The 25278-nt window shown below is 43.0% G+C and overlaps 2 protein-coding genes and 1 pseudogene across 2 annotated transcripts; 1 reads left to right on the top strand and 2 right to left on the bottom strand.

Moving 5' to 3' along the window:
* Positions 1-865: 865 nt before the first annotated feature.
* On the bottom strand, positions 866-1969 carry LOC148109113 (uncharacterized). The gene is made up of 2 exons (XM_087866418.1): positions 1556-1969; positions 866-1180 (listed from the first exon to the last, which is right to left on the bottom strand). Exons 1-2 carry the CDS (start codon positions 1907-1909, stop codon positions 866-868), a joined length of 669 nt encoding a protein of 222 aa, XP_087722544.1. The 5' UTR covers positions 1910-1969.
* Positions 1970-6177: 4208 nt separating this feature from the next.
* PNMA2 (PNMA family member 2) lies at positions 6178-9467 on the top strand. The gene is given in 1 exon segment (XM_045774096.2): positions 6178-9467. A coding segment is annotated over 1 exon segment (1095 nt). The 5' UTR covers positions 6178-6256; the 3' UTR covers positions 7352-9467.
* A 697-nt stretch (positions 9468-10164) lies between these two features.
* Positions 10165-24641, bottom strand: LOC123777418 (large ribosomal subunit protein eL21 pseudogene; annotated as a pseudogene).
* Between the last annotated feature and the right edge of the window lie 637 nt (positions 24642-25278).

The following is a 25278-nucleotide window of genomic DNA, read 5'->3' on the forward strand; positions in this document are numbered from 1 at the left end:
TGCAATACGGATAACAGGTACCACCCATATGAATAAATCCAAGGACAGAGCAGGGGGAGGAGGAATCAAGTAATTAATTGCCCTACCTTTTGAAAATGGCAATAAGTGGTTTATCTTTCCTAGAATTGTTGCAATAAAAGTCAAAAGTTGCAAATCTCTATGCCTTGTCAGGAAACGGCAACGCGTTCCAGCCATTATCACCAACTCTTTAATTGTTCTCCATGCATTCGGTGTAAGCACACAACCTGCATACTAAATAAATGCTGGTGGAATCACTCAGGGAATATGTATAGACCACTCCCAACTACTCTGAAAGCCCCTTAAGAAGAAATCACCTTGAACTTTTTATAGCTAACCTTCTCCCTGCCCCACAAGGCAAGGCACACAATAGGTATTCAATAATCAATCATTGACTGATTTCTCCTCTTCACCAGTGGGCATGGGAAAGAAACAGCAAACAAGTGCTAAAATATTTCACACTGTAATTTATCGGTTGAGAAATTAAAGATGTGGGGAAAAAACACACAAGTATGAAGGTCACCCTGATACAGAAAAAAACGTGTGAGAAGACTACTGCACTTAAAATGCACACTGTTCGCAATGGCCAGAGATAACAAATATTTTCTAAAATCAAGGATTGCCAAATTGGTCTTCTTTGTTTCTCCATTAACACGGTATAGGGAGTCTGGTCCATCTTTGACAATCTATTCAAAATGTGAGGGATTTTCCCCTTTTCTTTTCTTTTCACCCTTTGAACATAATCCAATAAGTCTCCATTCCCAAAGCACCTCCCAAATAGTGGCGGGGGGAGCACTCTGGGAAGCCCTTGCTGAGATACTTAGCGGAACTTTGTTCTCCACATGGGCTATTTGGAGCGTCTCGGGTTCCTTGGGTTACTCCACAGCCTCCCTCGTTTCATGTGGCGGCGAACAGTAGTCAGGGCGAGGAGATCCTCCCAGGCGGTCCGCGGAGGCGCTGACCATGGTCCTGGCCTCCGAGCTCCGGACGCGAGCGCCGAGGGCGCCCGAGAAGGTATCGTGGGAGAGCGCGCAGGGCGCGGCGGGGAGCGGCTGTCGAAGCCCCCGCCCCCCCGAACCCCGGGGAGCCTTCGGGCCTGCACGCGAACCCTCCACTGCACGCTCCGAGATGCATCAAAAAAGGGTGGGGCACCCAGCCACAACTGCAATCGGAAGCCTCCCGGAAGGATTTAAGAAGAATGGAATCGGTTCAACCCTCCCTCACACCACCATACGAACCCCAACCGGGGATCGGTTCATCCTTTACCCCCACCCCCCACCTCCCAGGCCCAGGGAGGCGCGGGCAGCCTTTGTGGGAGCAGAGCCGCCCACCGCCGAGCCCGAGCTTCCCCGCACCCTGTACGTAGAAGGGGCAAGTAGGGTGGGGTGCATGTACAGATTTGAGGATGCAATATTCAAGACAGGCAGGACGGTGGGCACGCTGGGATCCTCGGATCTCCACCGAGCTGGAAGGGGGGCGAGGGAGGGGCGACCCCACGTCTGGTCCTGCGTCTCGATCACCCCCCCCCCATACCAACCTGGTCGTTGATGTTCTGCAGGGCTTCCTTGCCCGAGGCCCGCCGGATCTCCACCTTCCGGCTCGATTCAACAGATGGCTCCCCGCCGGCGCGCCGGCCCTGCCGGGAGTACGGCGGCTGCGGGTCCGGGCCCAAGTGGGCGACGTCCCGCTGCTGAGCCACCACCTGCCCCGAGCCCCGGCCCACAGACAACGAGTCGAAGTCGATGGTCTTGTTCTCGGAGGACCCTTCCACCGGGCAGAACATGCCACAGAATTTCTGCCGGGGCTTGGGGCTGCCTGAGCCCAGGTTTTTAAAAAAGGCAGGGACTTCTTCGTCCTCTGCCGCTTTCCCGGATTGCTTCCTCTCAGCCATGGCGCGGGAGCTCGGGGAGGGTCCTCTCTGTCCGTCCGTCTGCTGGTCCCTAAATCGGCCTCTCTGTGCACAAACCCCCTGGCTGCTGCCGAGGCTGCCGCTCTCTGCCTACCGCAAGGTGTACAGAAAGGAAGGAGGGTTGGCGAGCGAGCGACCCACCCCTCCCGGTCCCTCCCTCTGACCCCGCTTTCTCCCCTCCCTGCCCACGCCCCCCGCCGCCGCGCCAGCTCCCGCGAGCGGCAAAGTTGGGTCTGGGAGGGCGGCCGCTGCGGCAGCGCGAACAGAGAGGCTGCCAGTTCCTGGCAGCGGCGGGAGGAGGGAGGCGCGGGCGGGGCGGGGGCGGGGCGCGGCGCAGGGTAGGCGAGCCTAGAGCACTGGAGGGAGGGGAGGGCCGGGCGCCGAGAGCCCCGCGCTCCGGAAGTGAAGCTGCCAGACCACCCGCTAATGGATGCGGAGCGCAGGGCCTGCTGACCGCTCTCCGCGCCAGTGTAAGTATGGGGCAGGGCACGCAGGGGCGAAGACCTGAGGGCGCAGCCCCTGGTCTCTGCTCCCCTCTCCCCCACCTGCCTGGCCCAGGAGCCTCTCCCCCACCGCATTGCAGAGGTGGGCCAGGGCGAGGGCCCACCGGAGAGAGGACTCCCTCCCCCTTACCCAGGGTATGAACTGATGGATGGGGAAAGAGGGACGAACCGACTGACGCCTGGACACCCGGGGGGAGGGCAAGGAGCTGACTATGGAGAAGGGGCTGCGCAGACCATATGGAGAGGTGGGGGCCTTACGAGACCCGGGATACCAAACCTTGTTACCCAGGGACCTTGGTCGGCTACGCAGGGATTGAAACGAAAAGGTTCTCACTCACTGCACCCACAGTGGTGGGGGGCGCCTGGCATGGCGGGGAGAAATGCAGAGGGGCGTAGCAAAGGCGGAGGGGGGGTGTGGATAAAGACATAGGTCTACGCGCCGTGGGAGTGTAGCAAAAAGTGCTGTCTGCAAATTCTGGCACCGAACGACAACTTGTAGTAAGAGTGGGTAGAGACCTGTTCTATTACCCGAAGGCGTCATGTACCGTAACTGCGCCCTGCACCAGAAGGGCCCGGGAGAATGTCTTGATTTGGTATCTTCCGCCCCTCCTTCCTCGCAAAAAAAAAAGGGGGGGGGGCAAGACAAGGATTGAAGCCCACTCCCCAAGTCTCCAGCCGTTCTCGGCGCCCAGAGTGCCCCGCCTCGATTCCCCCGCCCGCGTTGCGCACTGCGCCAGAGCCGCGGGGTTTCCCAGGTTGCCAGACGCCAAGTGCCTGGGATGTAAAGTGCGTGCTCACGAGTTCAGTGGTGGGGTAGGAGATGGGGTGCAGTCTGTGACTGTGCTTTGAATTCTCTGAGGCCACGCCGGGGAAAGGTGTGTGGGACTTAGTGTGTATGTGAGGCTAAATCAGCCATAACTACTGGGTTGGTGGGCGATAAGGGGCATTTTGATTGTGCCGGTAACGCGGTCTCTGAGAGTCCTTCATTGCTTATTCCTGTCCCCAGGTTTTTTCCATGTATCAGTCCCTGCCTGTGGTCGATTACAGCCCCGCCCCTCTTTCCATAGTGGCAAAATCCTGCAGGAATGATGCCCATCCTTTGGCGGCTGGAGAGGGAGATCTGGGCATGCTCAGTAACCAGGGTGGGTTTGGGCTAGGAGAAGCTGTATACCGCAAGACCGTCGCGCAGGGCAGCGTGACCAAGGATCCATTCCCATTGTCAGCCCTTGCCCCTGGAAGAATTAAGTTCGGATATCCGCCCCCCCCCCCCCCGCCAATCGTGAGGGACAGTTTGGGGAATGGAGTTAAATTTACAACCAGTCACAGTTTGTAGGACAACCAGTCACAGTTTGAAGACGAGCCCACTGTGACAGGTTTGAAGGAGGACCCGGCTGAGAAGAGGAGGCTGTGAGAGGGGAGGAATATTTGTGTGGAGGGGCCGGGAGAACCGGAGGCAGGCATTTGGACTTCGCACCAGATGTGCTTGGCGTTTGAATAAAGTGCTTCCACACGAATTACACCGTTTCCTACCCAGAACTAGCCCGTGAGATGAGTGCTTTTATCATCACCCATTTCCAGAGCAGGAAACAGATTTAGAGAGATTGAAGCGCTTTGGCCAAGGTCACTATCTAGCTAAATGATCCAACAATTACAGCTGAAAATCTTATTCCTTTTCCAACTTATCCCATCTTTACGTGAGAAAATACAAGATTTTTACTTTTTTTTTCATGTCCAAACATTTCCATTGCAGGTAGATCTCGCCTTTGGAAGAAGCAGCCAGCCAAAGGTAGCCTAACCTCAGCATGGCCGTTATTTTGTAGACCCTGGAGATGTTTCTTTCCGGGCATTCAATGCCTTTTTACATCTCCTGTTCCTCTAAATATAACAAGGGCCGGAAGGTTACCCCTATATCATAGAAGGGAAAGTGCGGCATGGAGAGGCCCCTGGGTTCAGATCCCTGGGGCTGCTGGCTGAAGGTCGGATCCAGCATTTTGCCCTCCTGGCCCCCTGGCACACCCCAGGCCTTCAGCACCTTCCAGAAGGACTCAGGAGCAGCTGCCGCTATAGCTGCAGACTGACATCTGTGGCATATGGACCCCATTTGGACTGATGGTGATTTTTCAGGCCTATGGAAGAATATTTGTAGCCCCTTAACACACATCTCATGGCAGTAACTGGAGACGGTAGGAACTCTTCCCTTTCTCCATCCCCTGGTCTCCACCACTCTCCACAGATGTGCTTCCTGTTTTTCTTTTTCCTCCGATGACCCATTCAAGCTTAAATGTTATGAAGCATTTTTAACATTCATAGCAAAAGAAACACCTAGTTGTGCATTTGCAAAGCCTGCCCACACATAACAGAAGAGAATTCATAATTCCAAGTTTAACTTATTTGGATTTTTTTTTTATTATTGTTAAACCTAGGGGCACCTGGGTGGCTCAGTTGCTTAAGTGTCTGTCTTTGGCTCAGGTCGTGATCCCAGGGTCATGGGACTGAGCTCCTTATTGGGCTCCTTGCTCAGTGGGAAGTCTGCTTCTCCCTCTCCCTTTGGCCCTCTTCCCTGCTTGTGCTCTCTCTCTCATGCGCTCTTTCTCTCAAATAAATAAATTAAATCTTTTAAAAAAATTGTTAAACCTATACTAAATTGTTATGCCTATAGTATAGTCTGGTATATAAGTTAAACTAGTATATCTACATTAAATTGGTTTTAAATGTTTGAGTGATTTCTAAATGGATTTTTTAGTCAAAGAAATGCAACAATTCAATACCGTTCAGTAGATATAATTAAATTGTAAAGGATTGTCATATTTTTTTAATAAGTGCATTAACAGTCATCACTGGATATCATCAAGCCATAAATATATATTATTATTATTTATGTGTAACAGGGCAGCTTGGCTTGGCTGGAGCTAAGAAAGACCCAGACACACCATTGTGTGGAGTTGGGTGACATCTTCCTTTTCTAGAAGCTGACTAAATAAGCTCGTGACTCTCACGGAACAACTGGAACACATGCACAGGTATCTAGGTACAACTGATTCCGTTCTTCACGTGGGGAAAATCTCCAGTCCTTTCCACAGCTGGGGCTCAGACATTATTGGCATGCCTGATGAGCAAATGGTGGGGAAGCCAGATTGCAGGAGTGTCCCCAAGAGAAAAAAGTCACTCTAAGCAAAGAAGAGGTCTGACAGAGTGGGGCAGATGCAAATCCAATGTGGGACAGAACCCCTGGTTTACCCCCACTTCCTCCTGAACCGAAGCGCGATGCTCCCCGGGAAGGAGAGGGCTGTGTGTGTGGTAAAACTGACCATTGTTTCGCTAGGAGTCCAAGCCACCCTGCTGGGACACTTCTCTCCGGGAGCTTTGGGTGCCAGAGTGGAGGCCTTTCCCTGTGACTAGCAGAGGAGAGGTGAGGTGAGGCGGCAAAGACAGGGAGAGCAGCAGAAGCAGCTCTTGCAGGTGCCTCGGGCAGTCGGAGAAGGGTCAACACCACCATGTGGCTGCTAGCACTGGGGAGAGAGCAGCAGCAGCCCCCGGACCGCAGAGCCAGTCACAGGCAGTGGCGTGGTCATCACCGACATACCAACCAGCCACCTTGGGTCAGGGCTAGAGACCTAACTGGAAGTGCTGAGTTCTTGCCCCTGGGCAAGGAAGGGTTATTGGTCCAGAAGACTTTGGGACTGCTGTGGGAGTGGCCTGGGACCCCTTTACGGGTGGAGTAGAAGTTCAGGAGCTCGCCCAGGATATTCTGAGTCCTAAGGCAGCGTCTATCTGCACCACGGACTAACTGGTAGCCATAGAGTTAGAGTGAGCGACTACTCGGACGATGGCGCTGGCATTGTTGGAGAGCTGGTGCAGAATCATGAGTGTGGATGAACAGAAATCCCTGATGGTTATGGGGATACCAGTGGACCGTGATGAGGCTGAGATTCGGGAGGTTCTCCAGGAGACTTTGAAGGCTCTTGGCAGGTATAGACTGCTTGGCAAAATATTCAGGAAGCAGGAGAATGCCAATGCGGTCTTATTAGAGCTTCTGGAGGATATTGATGTCTCGCTGATCCCCAGTGAGGTTCGGGGAAAAGGGGGGATCTGGAAAGTGATCTTTAAGACCCCTAATCAGGACACCGAGTTTCTTGAACGACTGAACCTCTTTCTGGAAAAAGAGGGGCAGATGGTCTCTGGGATGTTCCGAGCCCTCGGTCATGAGGGAGTGTCTCCGGCCACCGCGCCCTGGGTATCCCCGGAGTTATTGGCTCACTGGTTGGGACAGGCAATAGCACATGCCCCGCAGCCTCTGCTGCCGATGAGATACCGGAAGCTGAGTGTGTTCTCAGGGAGTGCCATGCCCGCCCCTGAGGAGGAGCCCTTTGAAATCTGGTTGGAACAAGCCACTGAGATCGTCAAAGAGTGGCCGGTCACAGAGGCTAAAAAGAAAAGGTGGTTGATGGAAAGCCTGCGGGGCCCCGCCCTAGACCTCCTGCATATAGTGCAGGCGGACAACGCAGCTATCAGCGTGGAAGAGTGCTTGGAGGCATTTAAGCAAGTGTTTGGAAGCCTGGAGAGCCACAGGGCCTCCCAGGTGAAGTGCCTGAAGACCTATCAGGAGGAGGGGGAGAAGGTCTCAGCCTATGTGCTACGGTTGGAAACACTGCTCCGGTGAGCAGTGGAGAAACAAGCCATCCCCAGGAATATCGCAGATCAGGTCCGCCTGGTGCAGGTGATGGCGGGGGCCAGCCTTAGCGAGGTCCTTTGGTGCAGGCTGAGGGAACTGAAGGATCAGGGCCCGCCTCCCAGCTTTCTTGAGTTAATGAAGATAATCAGGGAGGAAGAGGAGGAAGAGGCCTCTTTTGAAAATGAGAATACTGAAGAGCCAGATGAAGGGGACGGCTATGGCCACTGGGATCGTGAGGCAGATGACTAAAAACCAGCTGAGCCCAGGAGCCCCAGCCAGCGCACCTAGGGACATTCGCTTTATCCGGCTGAGACCGCGTGGCTATTTTTGTCCTTAAATGTAGGCAAATGAAATCGAGGCTTGCCAGGGAGCCAGGTCTTGCTGCTGCTTTCTCAGAAAAAAATATCCCAGAGTTTCTTGGACCCTACATCGATGATGAATTAATGCCAGATTTAATTCCAAATATGAGGTGGGAATCGTGAAGGAAGCTGAGGCACTTCAGGTCTCCCAAGTAGACCAGAGTTTACCCATATACCGTAAAAGAGAGAAATGATGTGAGGGGAAAAGTATCTTTTGTAAGCTATTTAAAAATCTAAGCTCTTGGGCTTGTCAGGTGATTTCCTTTCTCAAATCAGCACCTTCCCTCTGAGTACCTAGCAGTGTGAGGCGCTGGTCAAGGAGGTAAGGATCCGAAACCTAGGCGCATGGGCGGTGCTCTCGGAGCTTACCGCCTCCTTGAGGGTGTGGCCTCAGCAATGAAGACGCTAAATAACCTATAAGTCACCACACCAGTAGAAGCGCCATTGCCAGATGAATGCCACCACCTCTGCCATGATGTGTCTTTTTCTTGACTTGGGATGCACTCCTCCACTTCTCTGCTAGGTGTCAGGTGGACGGTTCCAGGCACTGTGTTAGGCCCTCAAGACACAGATGACTCAGCCCAATCCCTGCCTTCAAGAGATCTACAGTGTGCCAGACACCTTTGAGAAAGTGGACATTACAGGAAGGCATGCTACAGAGTGAGGATTGGAGTTAGAGCAGACCGTTCTGGTCAGAGAAGTTTTTAGTGGCGACAAAGGGGACAGAGGAGAGGAAAGGAGCTTGTATTTATTGAGGGTCTATTGTGTCCCAGGTGTTTTACACATACCTCGTTTAATGTACCCAGCAACCCCAGTAGGGCATCATTTTGCCCTTTTTAAAGAGAAGACGAAGCTCTGATGAATTAAGTGGTCTCCTCAATATGGAAACGCTAACAAGTGGCAGAGCTGAGATAGAAGTCCGAGCTCTCTGACTCTTGCTAATCCTCCCACCACTATGATGGTGATTTTCAAGTTGTGCTCCACAGTTCTGCAGAGATTTCTCAGCAGTTCCATCTTTAAACTCCACATCTCTACTGAGAAATAGGTAGATTCAAGTGTGTTGATATTCAACTGCTCACACGTTGGCATTCACCCGCAGGCTCACTTACGTTTCCAGATTGACTCGTTTGGTGCAGACCTTGGAAGTAAGGTTCCCTTGTGATATCTGAGTGCGTATCTGGACTTCTCTTAATTGTTCAAAGATTAAAGAAGTTATGGCACCTCACAGGTGTTTAAATCATGTCCATGCATGCCCTGTGATGTCATGTGTGCTCATGGAGCACAAATGAGCACCATTCAGTTAAATGCTAGTTAATATATAGCATCATGGTAGCTTTTTGTATACAACAAACTTCTCTAAACATCAGTTTCGTCTTTGGGAAAATGGGAACATAAGAGAATCAGGTTGTTGTTAGGCTCCAGTGACGTAATGCCTTTGAATCACTTAGCATGATGTCTGGAACATAGAAAGGCTTCAATACATCAAGATTCATGATTTTCATGATACTTATTGTATGTTCAACGCATGCTCTCTTTATTGTTCTAACAGTGGTGCAGTAACAAGTAAATATATAATCTGTGAGTCAAGTTGTAACAACATTGCATTAGAAACCATTTTAGCTCCTCTGGTACGTTTGAGTGCTTGCTGTCTGTTATCTCTGTGATAAGTGTGCCAGCAGCTGTTGACTGTTGTCAGTGATCTGACTTGGAAACAACAAATTATTCTTAGTGATTGTGGATAATTTTAATGGAAGAATATCCTGAGATTGTAAGAAAAGCATTTTTAAAAAGGTACCATTTGTGATCATTTCTAAGTTATAATTTTTCAGTACTGTCCAACGAAAATGATACAGTTGTCATCCAGTACACCCTGATTTCTTGGTTTTTTTGTATTCATGAAAATGGCCTCATTGTTCTCAGTGATTGACAGTATACAAAGTAAAATGTTATAAACATGAAGTTATAAAATAAATACATGCTAATAAAATTCTGAGGGTTTTTTTGTTTGTTTGTTTCATGTATTGTGATTCTGTATTAGCTATTGCTTGAAGGAGTTTCATTTAAAAAAAAAATTGATAGCTAAGGTTAGAAAATCAAACCAAAGTCAAAAGGTCTTGAACTCTTCTAGATAGGAAAACATGAGAGCAAAATGCTGGAATAAGACTACTTGAGCTTTGTCTCCAGGGATGAAAGAGAGCTCAGTCCACCCATCATCGATTTCCCTTTTAAAATACATAGAAACAACAGATGGAGGCCTGTTCCCTCAGAGACCTCCAACTCATTTTCTTGGGCAAGTTAATGTACAGATAAATTCACCACATCTATTCTGCCAAGAGTGAAATGACCTAGACGTAAAACATTGCATCTTTCAGATGAAGTAATTTTTTTTTCCTTGCCAATGTGTAGGAGGAAAATTCCTCTTGCCATTGGCCTTCTTGAAATTGTTCCTCTTCCGCTGTTCTACAGTGCAATGGGGAGGATTCCTCCCTGGGCTATACACAGGCTATTCTTCCATCCTAGTACAAGATGAGTGTCCTGAGGGATGCCCAACACCCTCTCCCAATCACTTGAGCAAAAACCTCTTAAAAAATTGGCCTCACCTTATACTTCCAATGTCTCCAGTCCTGACCCTTGGACGCTGAGGCCTCCAAGATTACACAGCCCACTGCTGAAGACAACTTTTCACCATGGCCATCAGCTTTTTCAGGCTTTAGGGTCATCTGACATCTTCACTGCACCAGCCAGTACTGCCAAGCTTCGCATCCTATTGTCATCCGTTTCCACCCCAAATGCAAGACTCTGATCATCAGTTCTCATCTTTACGCCGCGTTGCGTTTCCTCCCAGTGCTGATCTTCAAGGTCGTTCAACATGCCTTCCTGATTCTCATGATGTCCTAGACGAACTAGCCTATATCATCAGAGTCCCTGCAAAATACCCTGTCACCATATTCCTTAATTGAACCAGGTCCTCCTTGTAGCCTGCTGCCCTCAAGTCTCTTGATTGGAGACTGCTCGGTCTCCCCGTCTCAGGAAAGATTGGAGAGTGCTTGTGGCACTTCTCTTAGTTCACCATGGTCACCTCCCCACTTGCAAACACATTTCCTGGCATAAACTGACCCTCTCTGCCCCACAGCTCACTGTGGGTCAGTCTTGACAAGCCTGGACAGAGCATTGGCAAAGCAACCTAATGTGCGAAGGGCCTATTTAGGATGGCACCTGGCCAGATGTCATCTCTAGCAACAAAAAGTAGGAAGAAAAAGATAATGAAAATAATCCATATCTAAGGGAGTCCTACAAGTCAAGACTGGGAAAGCAAAGATGGCTGGAAGCTAGAGTTTTGAGGAGTGGAGCCTGAAATGAAACAGAGAAGTGAAGTAAGAGGATCTTAGACAGGATTGTCAAATACATTCTGAGTTCATTTTTTGTTGACCACCAGCATAATCTTTGGATGGTGTAAAGACTCATGATCAGAGCAGACATCGCTCCCATCTCCTCTCTTTCAGGGTGGGCAAGGAACTCCTTGAGTTTGCTCAGGGAAGACTTCTCTACTCATTGAGAAAGTCTCTTGGGGTGCAAGATGGTGTCCAGAGATGGGCTTCTCAGAAGCTAGCCTCCCCACCATAGCAGGCTCTGGATTTGTCCCGGGTCCTGACCTGCATTACACGACCTTCTGCCGTGCCCGAATGGTCCTTGACATCCCAGATGAACATTTTCTTAAAAACTAACTCCAGAAATGGATGCCAAAATCAAATTCGATCATAAGAAAAAAAGGTTTAGGATTTCAATCTGTCTTTCAGGATGCCAGCTGGAGCTGCCCATTAATTCTGTGGGGTGCTTAAAGCAGCAGCTGAGACTTTTTCCCAATCTGCCCCACCCCCACCGACCCTGAAAGGGAAAGGTTACCAAAGGGAGGCTTTACCCAGACTATGTGGTGGTGCTGAGGCTAGGAGGTCCCCAGAGAAGGCAGGGAAGGCTCACCTCCATCCCACCCTGTCCCAGACCTGCCCCTGCTCTGCACAGCCTAAAGGCAGTCCCGCTGAAGCCCTTGCCTATTTTCTTGGTACAACAGCTTTCCCAATTAACTCAGCTACTAACACAGTTTTCTTGAAATAACAAGCAATTGTCACAAAAGTAAACTTCTTTGTTTTCCAGCTTTATTTAAGGTATAATTGACAAGTACAAATTGTGTATATTTAAGAAGTGCAATGTGAGGGGCGCCTGGGTGGCACAGCGGTTAAGCGTATGCCTTCGGCTCAGGGCGTGATCCCAGCATTCTGGGATCGAGCCCCACATCAGGCTCCTCCGCTATGAGCCTGCTTCTTCCTCTCCCACTCCCCCTCTTTGTGTTCCCTCTCTCGCTGGCTGTCTCTATCTCTGTCAAATAAATAAATAAAATCTTTAAAAAAAAAAAAAGTGCAATGTGATATTTTGATGTACTTATAAATTATGAAATGATCCCCACAATCAAACTAATTAACACATTCATCACCTCACATGGTTACCATGTGCGCATGTGCACACATACGTGTGGTAAGAACACCGAAAATCTATTCTCTTAGCAAATTTCAGGTACACAGCATAGTATTATTAACTATAGTCATTGTGCTGTACATTAGATCTCCAGAACTTATGCATCCTATATAAATGAAAGTTTATACCATTTGACCAGCCTGTTCCCTTTTCTCTCAACTCCTAGCCCCTAATAACAGCCATTCTACTCTCTGCCTGTATGAGTTCTACTTTTTTAGATTCCACATGTAAGTGAGATAATGCAGTATTTATCTTTCTGTGTCTGGCTTATTTCATTTGGCATAATGTCCTCCAGGCTCACCCATAGCAGGATTTCCTTCTACAAAAGTAAACTATATTGTAAGTGAACATAAGAAAGACAGTGGAATCCAGGTTGCGGAATAAGGGATGTTGAGTTCTGCTAACTAGTGATCAATTGCATTCCCTGGTAAAATCCCAAACAAGGGATGACAAGCCTCTGATGACATTTGTTGAGCTTGGGAACCCTGCTTTTCCAAATAGTAGCTAGTGGACATTTTTTTTAATAAGACTTTTTTTTTTTAAGATTTTATTTATTTATTTATTTGACAGTGAGAGAGGTAACACAAACAGGGGGGATGCGAGAGGGAGAAACAGGCTTCCTGCCAAGCAGGGAGCCCAATGCGGGGCTCGATCCCAGAACGCTGGGATCATGACCTGAGCTGAAGGCAGACGCTTAACCACTGAGCCACCCAGGTGCCCCTGGACATTTTAAAGGTTCTAAATAGAAAGCTTTTACATGAGCCTAAGACAACTGTAAAAGTCTGGGGCTAGATGTGCTGCCATCTTGGGGAAAATATCTACCAATCCAGAATTCCCAATTACTGCTTCAAATTGTATGATTTATGGGTCTAAAACTAAGGTCATAATCCTTTAGACTCCCAAGTCCTGTCACTGGCCTGCGTTTATGACTGACAAGTGGCAATGGGGGGGTGAGGACCCAGTCATTAGGGGTCCCACAGGCCATAGTCAGGTCCTTGAATGGGCTTTTATAGATCACCAAATGGGCAACTTGGCAGAGCCATGGAATCCCCACTTCCACACAGGGACCACTAAGTTTTATCAGTAGCTGAACTGCTTGGGAGCTATTCCTCTTTGACTAGGGCCCACCCAAAAGTTCTTTGATGCTTCAGAACACACAATGGCATGGATCTGAGATGTTTTCCACTGGTATCTAGAATATTTTTGGCTCAGCTTAAGAATCCATCAAAGTTGTAGTGCAACTTCGAGCACATGGGCTGAGCACATCTATCTCCTCTGTTACTAGGAAGGCTGTGGTGTATGCCAGGAGAGGGCAGGTTAACCTGAACTGGGCTTCTGCTTATGAAGTAGACAAAACTCTCATAGGCAAAAGGATTGGAACTGATATATATTGGGGAATAAGAAGAGAGGGAGAAGGGGTCATGCATGTCTCCTGCCCACCCACCCGCACTCCTGACACTTCCAACCTACATCAGAAACAAAGGAGAGAGCAACAGAAATTAAACCCTAAGGAGTAGAACAAAACATAAGCAAGAGAAAACAGACAACCCAAATAGAATAAGTATGAAGAAAATCATACATAAGCACATGATAATTACACTGCTGTAACCAAAAATAAACTGCTATAAACCAAGAAAATCTTGAGAGCAGCCAGAGGAAAATGAGATATTAAATACGAAAGAATAGTTATAGGAATTCTACTGACTTCTCGAGAAAACATGGCGACCAGAAGACAAGGCAATAACATCTTTAAACCACTGGATAAATAGAGGGTTTTTTGTTGCTGTTCAGCCAAAGTTTACTAAAAATTTGCCTTTAAAATCATCTGCACCTGAAATATATAGAGACAGTTGGAAGTGTGGGGAATTGGGACAGCTGGGGAGAAACTTCTAACTACTGATTAGATTTCTTTAATGGTTTTTGGAATATTAAGTTTTTCTATTTTCTTCTGAATTCAACTTTCATAGTTCAAATATTCTACTTTTTTTCCATTTCATCTAAGTTTTTCAAATGTATGTAGTCAGTGTTCTCTTCAGATGTTTTAAATAATTAACAGTTCTGTGGTTATGGCTCCCTTTTCATTCCTAATATTATTTGTTGGTGTTTTTTTCCGTTTCTTTCTGTGTTAATATTCTCAGAAAGTTATCTATTTTATTAATGTTGAAATTTCAAAGGATCACCTTTTGGGTTGGTTTTATATTTTTTATCATTTTATTAATTTCTGTTATTTTTATTACTTCTCTATCATTACTTTATTAATTTCTGTCCTCGTTTTTATTATTTCCTTCCTCTTACCATGATTAGAATTAATATACCATTTCATTTTTAGCTCCTTGAGGATTCTTCCTTGTTTTCTGTGTTTCATGATTTTTCAAGAAATGTACTTAAGTGTAGGAACTTATGTCTGAGTACAACTTTAATTACATCCAATTACTTTGCTATGTAATATTTTAAATAGTTTCATTATGACTTTTTTCATTAAGGCATGAATTAATTTTAGAGGAAAGCAAAGTAATTAACAATATTATTGAAATTGTGATTGATAAAAAATATGTATTTTGGTCGTCCAGCCACAGTTTCTTGCTTAAAGCTCCCCAAACCCTTGGAATTTCCTAAGTGATAAGAACAATGGGAGCATCTTTTGTTCTATTTGGTCTCATTGACTTCTGTTCCTTAAGTGACTTCAGAGCCATAAAGCTGAAATGGGGGTCTTACTATTCAGAAGTGCTTTTCAACCACAACTGAGTTTATGTTAATGATGCGACTTTTGAAAATCCCCTGAAGATGGGTGGAGCTGGCTGCCAGGGGAACCAACCATGAATAAGAGAGTTGGAAACTTCAGTCCCGCACCCTGATTTCCAGGCAGGGGAGAGGGGCAGGAGGTTGAATCAATCACCAATGGCCAAAGACTTAATCAATTGTGGTTAAGTGATAAAGCCTCCACAAAAAAACAAATGGAGGGGGTTCATAGACTTTCCAGGTTGGTGAACCGGAATGCTTCTTCGTGCCAAAAACATCAGATACAGAGTGAATTCCTCAGACACAAATATCCAATCACAGTGTGAAGCAGAATCACAAAAGGACTCTTTAAGGAGAGTGAAATGTGACCCTGGCCACATGATTACATAGCCCCTTGTGTTAGGAGACTTGAAAGGAAAAACCTGCCTCTGGCTTGATATAATTTTCTAGGGTGTTTAGGCCAGGTATCTTCCTGAGTATTTTGTGTTACACATTAAGCCAACCCGAATTCCTAAAGTTGACTGTACAGAAATCCTATTTCTTTCCCTGTATTGGCCAAGCCCAGACAAGATTATCATAAGTTCCCCCAAACAACCACCATCATCATAAAAAATTAATTATGGTAAAAAAAATTAATTATGGTAAAGCCTGTGAAAAGACATCTTGTTATTTTTAAATATTAATATCATCATATATGTAAGTACTTTATAAAACTACTCTTACATATATTTTGGTTCTCCCCAATAACCTGTGACATAGATGTTTTCTGAGAGATTTAAAATAATTTCCTAGGTCATAGAACTATGAAGTAACAGAAGCAGATGAGAAACTAGATATTCTAATTTCACATCCCACAGTATGTCCAGTAAGTATTTGGTGATCTCAAGATCTATACAACTTATAAAATATTAATTGCTTAAGCCTTTCACAGGCATCTCAAACCTAAATTTTGCTATCAAAATTTATCAGTGAAAATTTATCAAAATTATCAGTGAAGCCAACAAAACCTGGAGATTGATTTAGGGAAAGGTTTTAATTATTATTATTATTATTATTATTTTTAAGTAGACTCCATGCCCAACCTGGGACTCAAACTCAACCCTGAGATTAAGAGTCACATGCTCTACGGACTGAGCCAGCCAGGCACCCTTATGGAAAGGCTTTATTACAAATTCAAGTCATTCCATTTTTCTATTTTTTATCGAGTCAATTCTGGCAATTTCAAGAAATACAATTGTGTATTTCATTTAAGTGATCAAATTTATTGTCAAAAAATTTTATTGTGATAATAAATGTATTGCTCATAATACACCCTTTGTATCTTTTCCAAGACTGTAGGAACCCTAGTATCCCCCCCGCCCCGTTTTCATTCCTGATATTAGTATTTTGCATCCATTCTTTTTCCCTTGATCACTCTAACTAGAGGTTTGTCAGTGTTACTGACCATTTTAACAACACAACTTTTGGTTTTATTGATTTCTCTATTTGCTCATTTTCTATTTCATAGATTTCTGCTTTTACCCTAATTATTTTCTATCTCCTTACTTTGTGCTTAATTTCTTTTTCTAGCTTCTTACAGTGGAATATAAGCATTTGAAAGCTATAAGTTTCCCTTTATAAACTGTTTTACCTGCATTTTGCAAATTTTTATATGTTTTTATTAGTAGTCATTTCAAAATATTTCCTCCTTTCTCTTGTGATTTCTTCTTTGATTCATGAATTACTTAATAATGTTTGTCCAATTTCCAATATTTGGGGTTTTTCAATCATCTTTCCATTACTGATTTCTCATCTAATTCTCTAGTGGTAATGGAATACACTCTGTCTGATTTAAAGGTATTAAGACTATATTAGATCTTATGATCTAACATATGGTCTATTGTAGTGAGTGTTCAACGTGCCCATGGAAAAAAATGTGGACTCTAGTATTGAAGGTTATATGTTTTGCTAACCTTCAAAATAGAACTACCAGTTATTTTACCAACAAAAATGGGTTTATTCAGGAATAGCTGAGAACTACCATCCAGAACAAACAAGCTACTGCTAAACCATAGGCAAGTCCCAGAGAACAAAGGAGAGAAATGCTTTTTTATAGAGAAAAAAGGGAGTTGGGAGGGACTGTTATAAACTAAAAGTCCATTGGAGTAAACTGGGAGTTCAAAGTATCGTTGCTTTTCATTGGCTGAGCTATGACTGTCTCTCATTGGCTAGGCTGTTACCAGGATAGGAAGAAATTTTCCTTCCTCCTGCTGGAATAATTGTACTATTGACTTGCAAGGTCTGACTCTTCCTCTTGGATTTTCAATTGAGAAGTGCTGGACGTGGCAGCTCCCCGTGTTAGCTTCCTGATGCCATTCTAAGTGAGTTTCCTTTGTATTAATTTTCACAGTTTTAATTAAGTCAGGTTGGTTGAAAAGGTTGACAATTTTTCTATTTTCTTACTCATCTGGCTACATGTTTTATGAATTACTGAGAGAGGAGTATTACAATATCCAATTATAATTGTAGATTTTTCTATTTCCGTCATTTAGTTCTTCCAGTTTTTGTGTCTTTTTTTATCTCTTTTGCATATGGATATCCAATTGTTCCAGCACCATTTGTTGAAAAGACTATCATTTCTTTACTAAGTTGCCTTTAAATCATTGTCAAGTCAGTTGGCCATATATGGAGGTGCCTGTTTCTGTACTTTATTGTATCCTATTGATCTGTTTGTCTATCTTGACACCAATACCTTGCTTACAGTGTAAGCAATATAATGTCTTGATATCAAGGAGTATAAGTTCTCCAATTTCGTTCTCCTTTTTCAGTGTTGTTTTAGCTATTCAAGATCCTTTGCATTTCCATCTGAATGTTAGAACCAGGTTTTCAATCTCTAGCCAAAAAGCCTTCTGGAATTTTGTTTGGATTGCCTTTAATTTACAAATCAATTTGGGGATAATTGACATGATGACAATAGTTAACCTTCTGATCTATGAATTTCGTATATCTCTTCATTTACTAGGTCATATTTATTTTTTTACAGCAATGTTTTATAGTTCTTAGTATTGATGTCTTATGCATATTTTGTCAAATATAATCCTAAGTATTTCATTTTTAATGATATTGTAAGTCATACTGTCTTTTAATTTGTTTGTTGCTAGTATAAATTAATTTTTACATGTCAGTCTGTGTCCTGCAACCTTGCTAAACTGACTTATCAGTTGCAGTAGCTCTTTTAAAAAATATTTTATTTATTTATTTGAGAGAGAGAGAGAGAGAGCACAAGCGGAGGGGGAGGGATGAAGGGAGAGGGACTAGCAGACTCCCTGCTGAGTAGGGAGCCCAACATGGGGCTTCATCCCAGGACTGGGAGACCATGACCCAAGCCGAAGGCAGATGCTTAACCAACTGAGCCACCCAGGCACACTGTAGTCACTTTCTCAAAGATTTCATGGGACTTTTTACAGAAGAGATCATGTCATCTTAGATTAAAGACTGACTTCTTTCATTCCAATCTGGATATCATTTATTTCTTTTTCTTGCCTTATGGCACTGGCTGGAACCTACAGTACCATATTGAATAAAAGTGGTGAGAACAAACATTCTTGTCTTGTTCTTATCTTAAGGGGAAAGCATTCAATTTTTTACCATTAAGTTTGATGGTAGCTAGGTTTTTCATTGATACTTGTAGTAGGTAGAATTTCTAAAATGGCTCCCCAAAGATGTTCCTCCTAATCCTTTGAAAAACTGATTATACAACTGCCAGGCCACATATAAAAGTAGAACTCTGACACAAAACTTCTGCAGCAACCAGCCCAAAATAGTCAGCAAATGGTCAATAACCGCCAGCTTCCCTAATCATTTTCCACTTCCAACTTAAAAACAATAAGAGAAAGCCAAATATGCTCCCCTAAGAAACCACATAGGATGTCCTGCCTCTATTTAGCCCACTTCCAGGTTTCCTATACCAAAAGTCTCCAATCAGGGTGTACTTTAAGCCTTCTCTTTTTCCACTATAAAGCCTTCCACTTCCCCAGCCTGACTTTGAGTGTCTACTAAATGCAAATGATGGTGTCTCACTCTCCTGCAAGTGCTAAATAAGTAGCTTTTGTTTGTTCTTAGTTGGGTAGTCTTCGTTTACTCCTATGCCCTGGAACCTGTGGATATAATGAGATCTCAGTCCTGCAATTATGTTATGCTATACGGCACGATTGACCTTAAGATAGAGATTATCTCTGGGCCTTATCTAATCATGTGAACCCTTGAAATTAGAGACCTTTATGGACCAAAGACCTTAACAGACACTTCACCAAAGAAAATATACAGATGACAAGCATATAAAAAGATGTTCCACATAATATCATCAGGGAAATGAAAATTAAAGTGACAAGATACCATTACACACCCATTAGAATGGCCCAAATCCAGAGCATTAACAATACCAAATGCTCAAGAGCATGTGAAGCAACAGAAACTCTCATCTATTGATGAGAAGAATGCAAAATGGGTACAGTCACTTTGGAAGACAGTTTATCAGTTTCTTACGAAGCTAAACACACTTTTTTTTTAAAGATTTTATTTATTTATTTGACAGAGAGAGAGACAGCTAGCGAGAGAGGGAACACAAGGAGGGGGAGTGGGAGAGAGAGAAGCAGGCTTCCAACCAAGCAGGGAGCCCCATGCAGGGCTCAATCCCAGCACCCTGGGATCATGACCCAAGCCGAAGGCAGACACTTAACGACTGAGCCACCCAGGTGCCCCTAAACATTCTTTTAATATATGATCCAGCAATCGTACTCTTTGGAGGAGCTGACAACTTATGTCCACACAAAAACCTGTCCATAGTTGTTTATAGCAGCTTTATTTATAATTGTCCAAACTTGGAAACTACCAAGATATCTTTCCATAGGTGAATGGGTAAATAAACTGTGGTACATCCAGACAATGGAATGTTATTCAGTGCCAAAAAGATAGAAGCTCTCCATGAGATGCCTGGGTGGCTCATTCGGTTAGGTGTCTGCCTTCACCTCAGGTCATGATTCCAGGGTCCTGGGATCGAGTCCTGCATTGAGTTCCCTGTTCAGCGGGAAGCTGGCTTCTCCCTCTGCCTGCTATTCCCCTCCTTGTGCTATCTCTCTTTCTCTCTGACAAATAAATAAATAAAACCTTTAAAAATAAAAAAAGAAATAAGCTCTCCAAACCTTGAAAAGGACATGGAGGAAGATTGAATGCATATTACTAAGTGAAAGAAGCCAATTTAAAAAAGCAACTTACTGTATGATTCCAACAACATGACATTCTTAGATACAAAACTATGGAAACAACTTTTTTTTAAAAAAACGGTGTTTGCCCGGGGTTAGGGTGAAGGGGAGGGATAAATAGGCAGAACACAGAGGACTTTTTGGGGAAAATATTCCGTATGATATTATAACGATAGATACATATCATTATACATTTGTTCAAAGCCATGAGATGTACAGCACCATGAGTGAATGTAAGGTATACAGTGGACTAATGATGTGTCAATATTGATCCATCAATTGTAACAAATGTAAGGAATACTGGTAATGGTAGAGGCTCTTGATAGGGGATGCTCTGATAAGAGGTGTTGATAATGGGAGAGGTTTTGCATGTGTGTAGCAGAGGGTATATGGGAAATCCCTGTACCCTCCCCTTAATTTTGCTGTGAATCTAAAACTACTCTAAAAAAATCTTTTTAAAAGGTTAGGGACTTTTCTATGGTTGATAGAAAGGGAAGTCAGACAGATTCAAAGTATGAGTGAAAACTTGATATATGATTGCTGCTTTGATGATGGAAGGTGTACCCTTGAGAAGAAATGTGGACCTCAAGGAGGTGATGTCAGGACCTGGCTACCAGTCAACTAGAAAACATAGATCTTATACCTACAACCTAAAACCTAAACCTGAGGTCTGCCAACAACCTGAATAAGCTTGAAAGTAGATTCTTCCTCAGAGCTTCCAGAAGAGAACCCAGCCCAACCAATACCGTGAATGTGAGATTCTGAGCAGAGAATCTATGCCAGCCCACTCTGATTTCTGGTCTACAGAGTGTTGGGTAATAAGTGGGTGGCATTTTAAGTCTCTGAGTTTGTGGTAATTTACTACACATCAACAGAAAACTAATTCCAGACACTCTCACTTTGAGGATGTTTTTAACACTAATGAATGTTGGATTTTGTCATTTGTATGTATTGAGATAATCATATGGTTTTCTTTTTTAGTCTGTTTATGTGGGGAGTTGCCTTCAGTGATTTGCAAATTTAAAACCAACCTTGCGTTCCTGGGATAAATCTCACTTGGTCATGAGACACTAGACTTCATAAAAATCTTATAAATTGTTAAATTGGATTAGCTAACATTTTAAGAATTTCCTCACCTATATGTATGAGGGATATTGGTCATTAGTTTGACCTTTTGTAATTTCCTTGTCTGATTCAAAAATGACCACAATGCTGACCTTATAGCAGGAATTGGCAAATATGCCCTCCTTTTGAGTTTCCTGGAAGAAGTTGGTTAGAATTGACATTATTTCTTCCTTGAATGTTTGGTAGGATGTACCAGTTAAACTGGGACTGGAGCTTTCTTTATGGAAACATGAAAGAAATGTTTTAACTACAAATTCAATTCCTTTAATATTTGTAGGCCTACATAGATTATCTATACTTTCTTGTGGAAGTTTTGCATTTTGTCTCTTTTGAGAATTTTTTCCATATAAGTTGTCTAATTTATTGTCATAAATTTTTCACAATACTCATTTTTGTCCTTTAGTATCTGTGAAATCACCTCTTCTTCTTCTCTGTCATTGGTTAATTGTGTCTTCTCTCTTCCTGACCAGTCTGCTTAAACCTATGGAATACAGTCTAATAATTGTTTTAATGATCTCTTCTACTAATTCTATCTTCTGAGTCATTTCTGGGTCAGTTTCAATTAATTTTCTTCTCATTGTGAGTCATTTACTTCTGGTTGTGTGCATGCCTGGTGATTTTTGCCACACATTGTGAGTTTTGCCTGCTGAATAATTTTCTAATCTTATAAATATTCTTGAGCTTTGTTCTGGAATATGGGCAAGTTACTTGGTAACTGCTTTATCGTTTTGATTTTTGCTTTTAAGCAGTTAAGCAACACCAGAAGAATATAATTTAATCTAAGTCTAATTTTACCCAATACTTTTAGAAGTACTCTACCTAATACCCCATGAATTAAGAGACTTTCTGCTCTGGCTTGTGGGAACAGGCACTATTCCTGGACCTGGTATGAGTACCAGCAGGACTATCTCACTAATCCTTTGAAGTGATTCTTTTCTCAGCATTAGATAGTTTCCTCACACACATGACCTAATCAGTACTTAGCTGGATCCTTAGGGGCACCTTCTGCAGATCTCTGGAATTCTCACTATGTGAAAGCTCTCTTATCTCCAATACTCTGGCTTATGAATTCTGTGAATTCTCTTTGTGCTCCCACCTCCATGAATTTAACTCAGGGAATCCACCAAGCTCTATCTGGGTTCCTTCTCCCTGCACTACAGTTGAAATTCTCTTCAGGCAGCAAGCTGGGGCAATTATGGAGGTCACCTCATTTGTTTCCTGATTCTCAGGGATCACTGGCCTTTGATGCCTGGTAGTCAATATCCTATAAACTGGTATTTCATATTTTTTTTCTGATTGTTTCAGACCAAAAAAAAAAAAAAAGTATAAATCCAATTCCTCTTAATCCATCTTGGTTGAAAACAAGTCTTCTGGGTTCAATTTTCTTTTAAACAAAACTAGAACAAATGTCTTCTAGTTTTAATATTTTTAGCACTCTTTATTTTTTGTGTACAGTTAAGTTTCCATCTAGTATCATTTTCTTTCAGCCTGAGGACACAACAGTTTCTTTAGTGCTAGCTTATTGGCAGTGAATTATCTTAGCTTGTTTATATGAAAATGTCTTTATTTTATCTATACTTTTTAAGAATATTTTTACTAGATATAGAATTCAAGGTTGGTAATTTTTTTATTGTAGCACACTAAAAGCCATTCCTTTATCTTCTGGCTTGCACTGCTCTTGACAAAAATACTGTGGTAGATCTCATTTTGTTCTCCTGTATATGATGCATCTTTTTTCTCTAGTTTCTTTAAGATTTTCTCTTTCCCACTGGTTTTCATCAATTAGATTATAATGTGCTTTGATGTGGTATTTATTCTGCTTGGCATTTGTTGAGCTTCTTGAATATTGAGGTTTATATTTTTCATCACATTTGGAAAAATTTTAACTATTTTTTCAAACTATTTTCTGATTCCACTCTCTTTTTGGAACTCCAGTTGCAAATTTCTTAGACTGCTTGCTATTGTCCTTACAGTCATTGAGACTCTGTTCCTTTTGTCAGCCTTTTATTCCTCTCTGTGCTTCAACTTTGAGAGCTGCTATTACTATGTCTACAAGTTTATTAATTTTTTTTCTTCTGTGGTCCCCAATCTATAGTTAAGCCCATTTGGTGAATTTTTCATGTTAGGTAATTTTTTTTCAGCTCTGGATGTTCCATTTGTTTCCTTTTATGACCTCTATTTATCCATTATCTTCAGTTTTTCCTTTAAATTCTTTTTTTTAAATAATGTGGTTTTACTTACTTATTTATTTTTTAAGGTAATCTCTACATACAATGTAGGGCTTGAACTCATGACCCTGAAATCAAGAGTCACATGGTCTACCAACTGAGCCAGCCTCCTTTAAATTCTGCAGTATGTTTATTATGGATTTTTAGAAGTCCTTTTCTATTAATTCCATGATTTCTGTCATATACAGTTCTGTTTATATTTTTTTCCTGGTTATGGGTCCCATTTTCCTGCTTCCTTGAATGTCTAATATTTTTTAATGGATGCTGAATGAGATGGCTTTGTGATGTGTCAAGTTGGCTAGGCTGAACTATGCTCCCCAAAATTGTTTTTCTGGTGAAAATTGTACCCAATTAGGATAGGGTACAAGGCATACTGTTTCATGGAAGTTAGAGTGTACAAGGAAAGCAGCAGTGGTTTTGTAGGACATGCACACCTTTTCCAAATTATTCAGTCAAACACAAATCTAGGTGCTGTTTTGAAGCAATTTTACAGGTAATTCAAGTCCATATTCAATTGTCTTTCATCTAATAAAAAGGATATTATTACAAGTGGGCCTAACTTTATCATTTGGAAGACTTTAAAAGAGGGCTCACACCTCCCAGAACTCAGAGACTCCAACAGCTAGGTCTGAAATTACTCTTCTTTGTTCTTTCTACCTTCCCTTCCAGTCTGCTCTGATCTCTCCTTCCTGACTGTCTGTGCTATGGACTTCAGGCTTGCTTTGCCAGTTTCCATAATTATATAAGCCCTCCTCTAATAAATCCATACACATACACACTTTTTTTTTTTTTTACAATTTTGAGGTGTTTTTGTTTGTTTGTTTGTTTGTTTTTATACTTACCATGCTACGAAATCCTAGGGAATGGGTTCCAGCATCTCAGGCTCCTTTCTCAGGTTCTCACAAGTGTGCTTTGGGTGGAGCTGGCTGGTGCTTCAGTTGAACCTAAATATCTTTCTCTTTGGCTTCCTTCTTTTTCTGATCATTTTCCTTCACACACTTCAGGAAGCTATCTTGGCTCTTTGAGTACTTAATATACTCAATATGCACATTAATTCTCTTGGCAAGAATCTTGCCCTCATTTGTTTACAACAGTGCCAACAACATGCTGGGTAACATTGTAGATTCATCCAGTTTTGCCCTGGTAACCCTTGTGGGGGTATTCCTTTTTGAACAGTGCCCATTCCCTTAATATCTACAATATCACCTTTCTTGTAGATTCATGTGTGTGTGGCCAAAGGAACAACTCCATGTTTTCTAAAAGGCCTAGAGAACTAATAGTGGGTGCCACTCTTCTTTCCCTTTGTTTTGGTCATTTTGGAAAATTACTGGAAGATGGTAGTTCCAGCTGAAAAGCACACATATGTATTTCTTACACACTGACCCTTGAACAATGCAGGGGTTAGGGATGCCAACTCCCTGTGCAGTCAAAAGTCTATATAAAACTTTTGAATCCCCCAGAACTTAACTACTAATAGCCAATTGTTGACTGGAAGCCTTACCAATAACATAAACAGTTGATTAACACATATTTTGTATACGTGTTATACATTTATTTTTATGATAAACTAAAGAAAGCATTATTAAGAACATCATAAGGGAGAGAAAATACATTTATAATAGTATACTGTATTTATTTTTTTAAAAATCTGTGTATAAGTGGACCAATGCAGTTCAAATCCATATTGTTCAAGGGTCAACTAGATAGATAGATAGATAGATAGATAGATAGATAGATAGATAGATAGATAGATAGATAGATGATAGTCTCCTACTCATTCTGCTTCTCTGGTTGAACTCTGACTTCTTATCCCTGACAATACACTGGTCATTGTGAATGTTAGGTTGTTGAGTGTCTGGATTTTGTTATCTTCTCTTAAACAGTGTTGAAGTTAGTGCTGGCAGGTAAATTCTTTCTGAAAGAGCTTCAACCTTTTGAAGCTTGCATTTAAACTT

Source organism: Ursus americanus, chromosome 13, assembly GCF_024610735.1.
Source record: "Ursus americanus isolate L20-20 chromosome 13, mUrsAme1.1.p, whole genome shotgun sequence".
NCBI lineage: Eukaryota > Metazoa > Chordata > Mammalia > Carnivora > Ursidae > Ursus > Ursus americanus.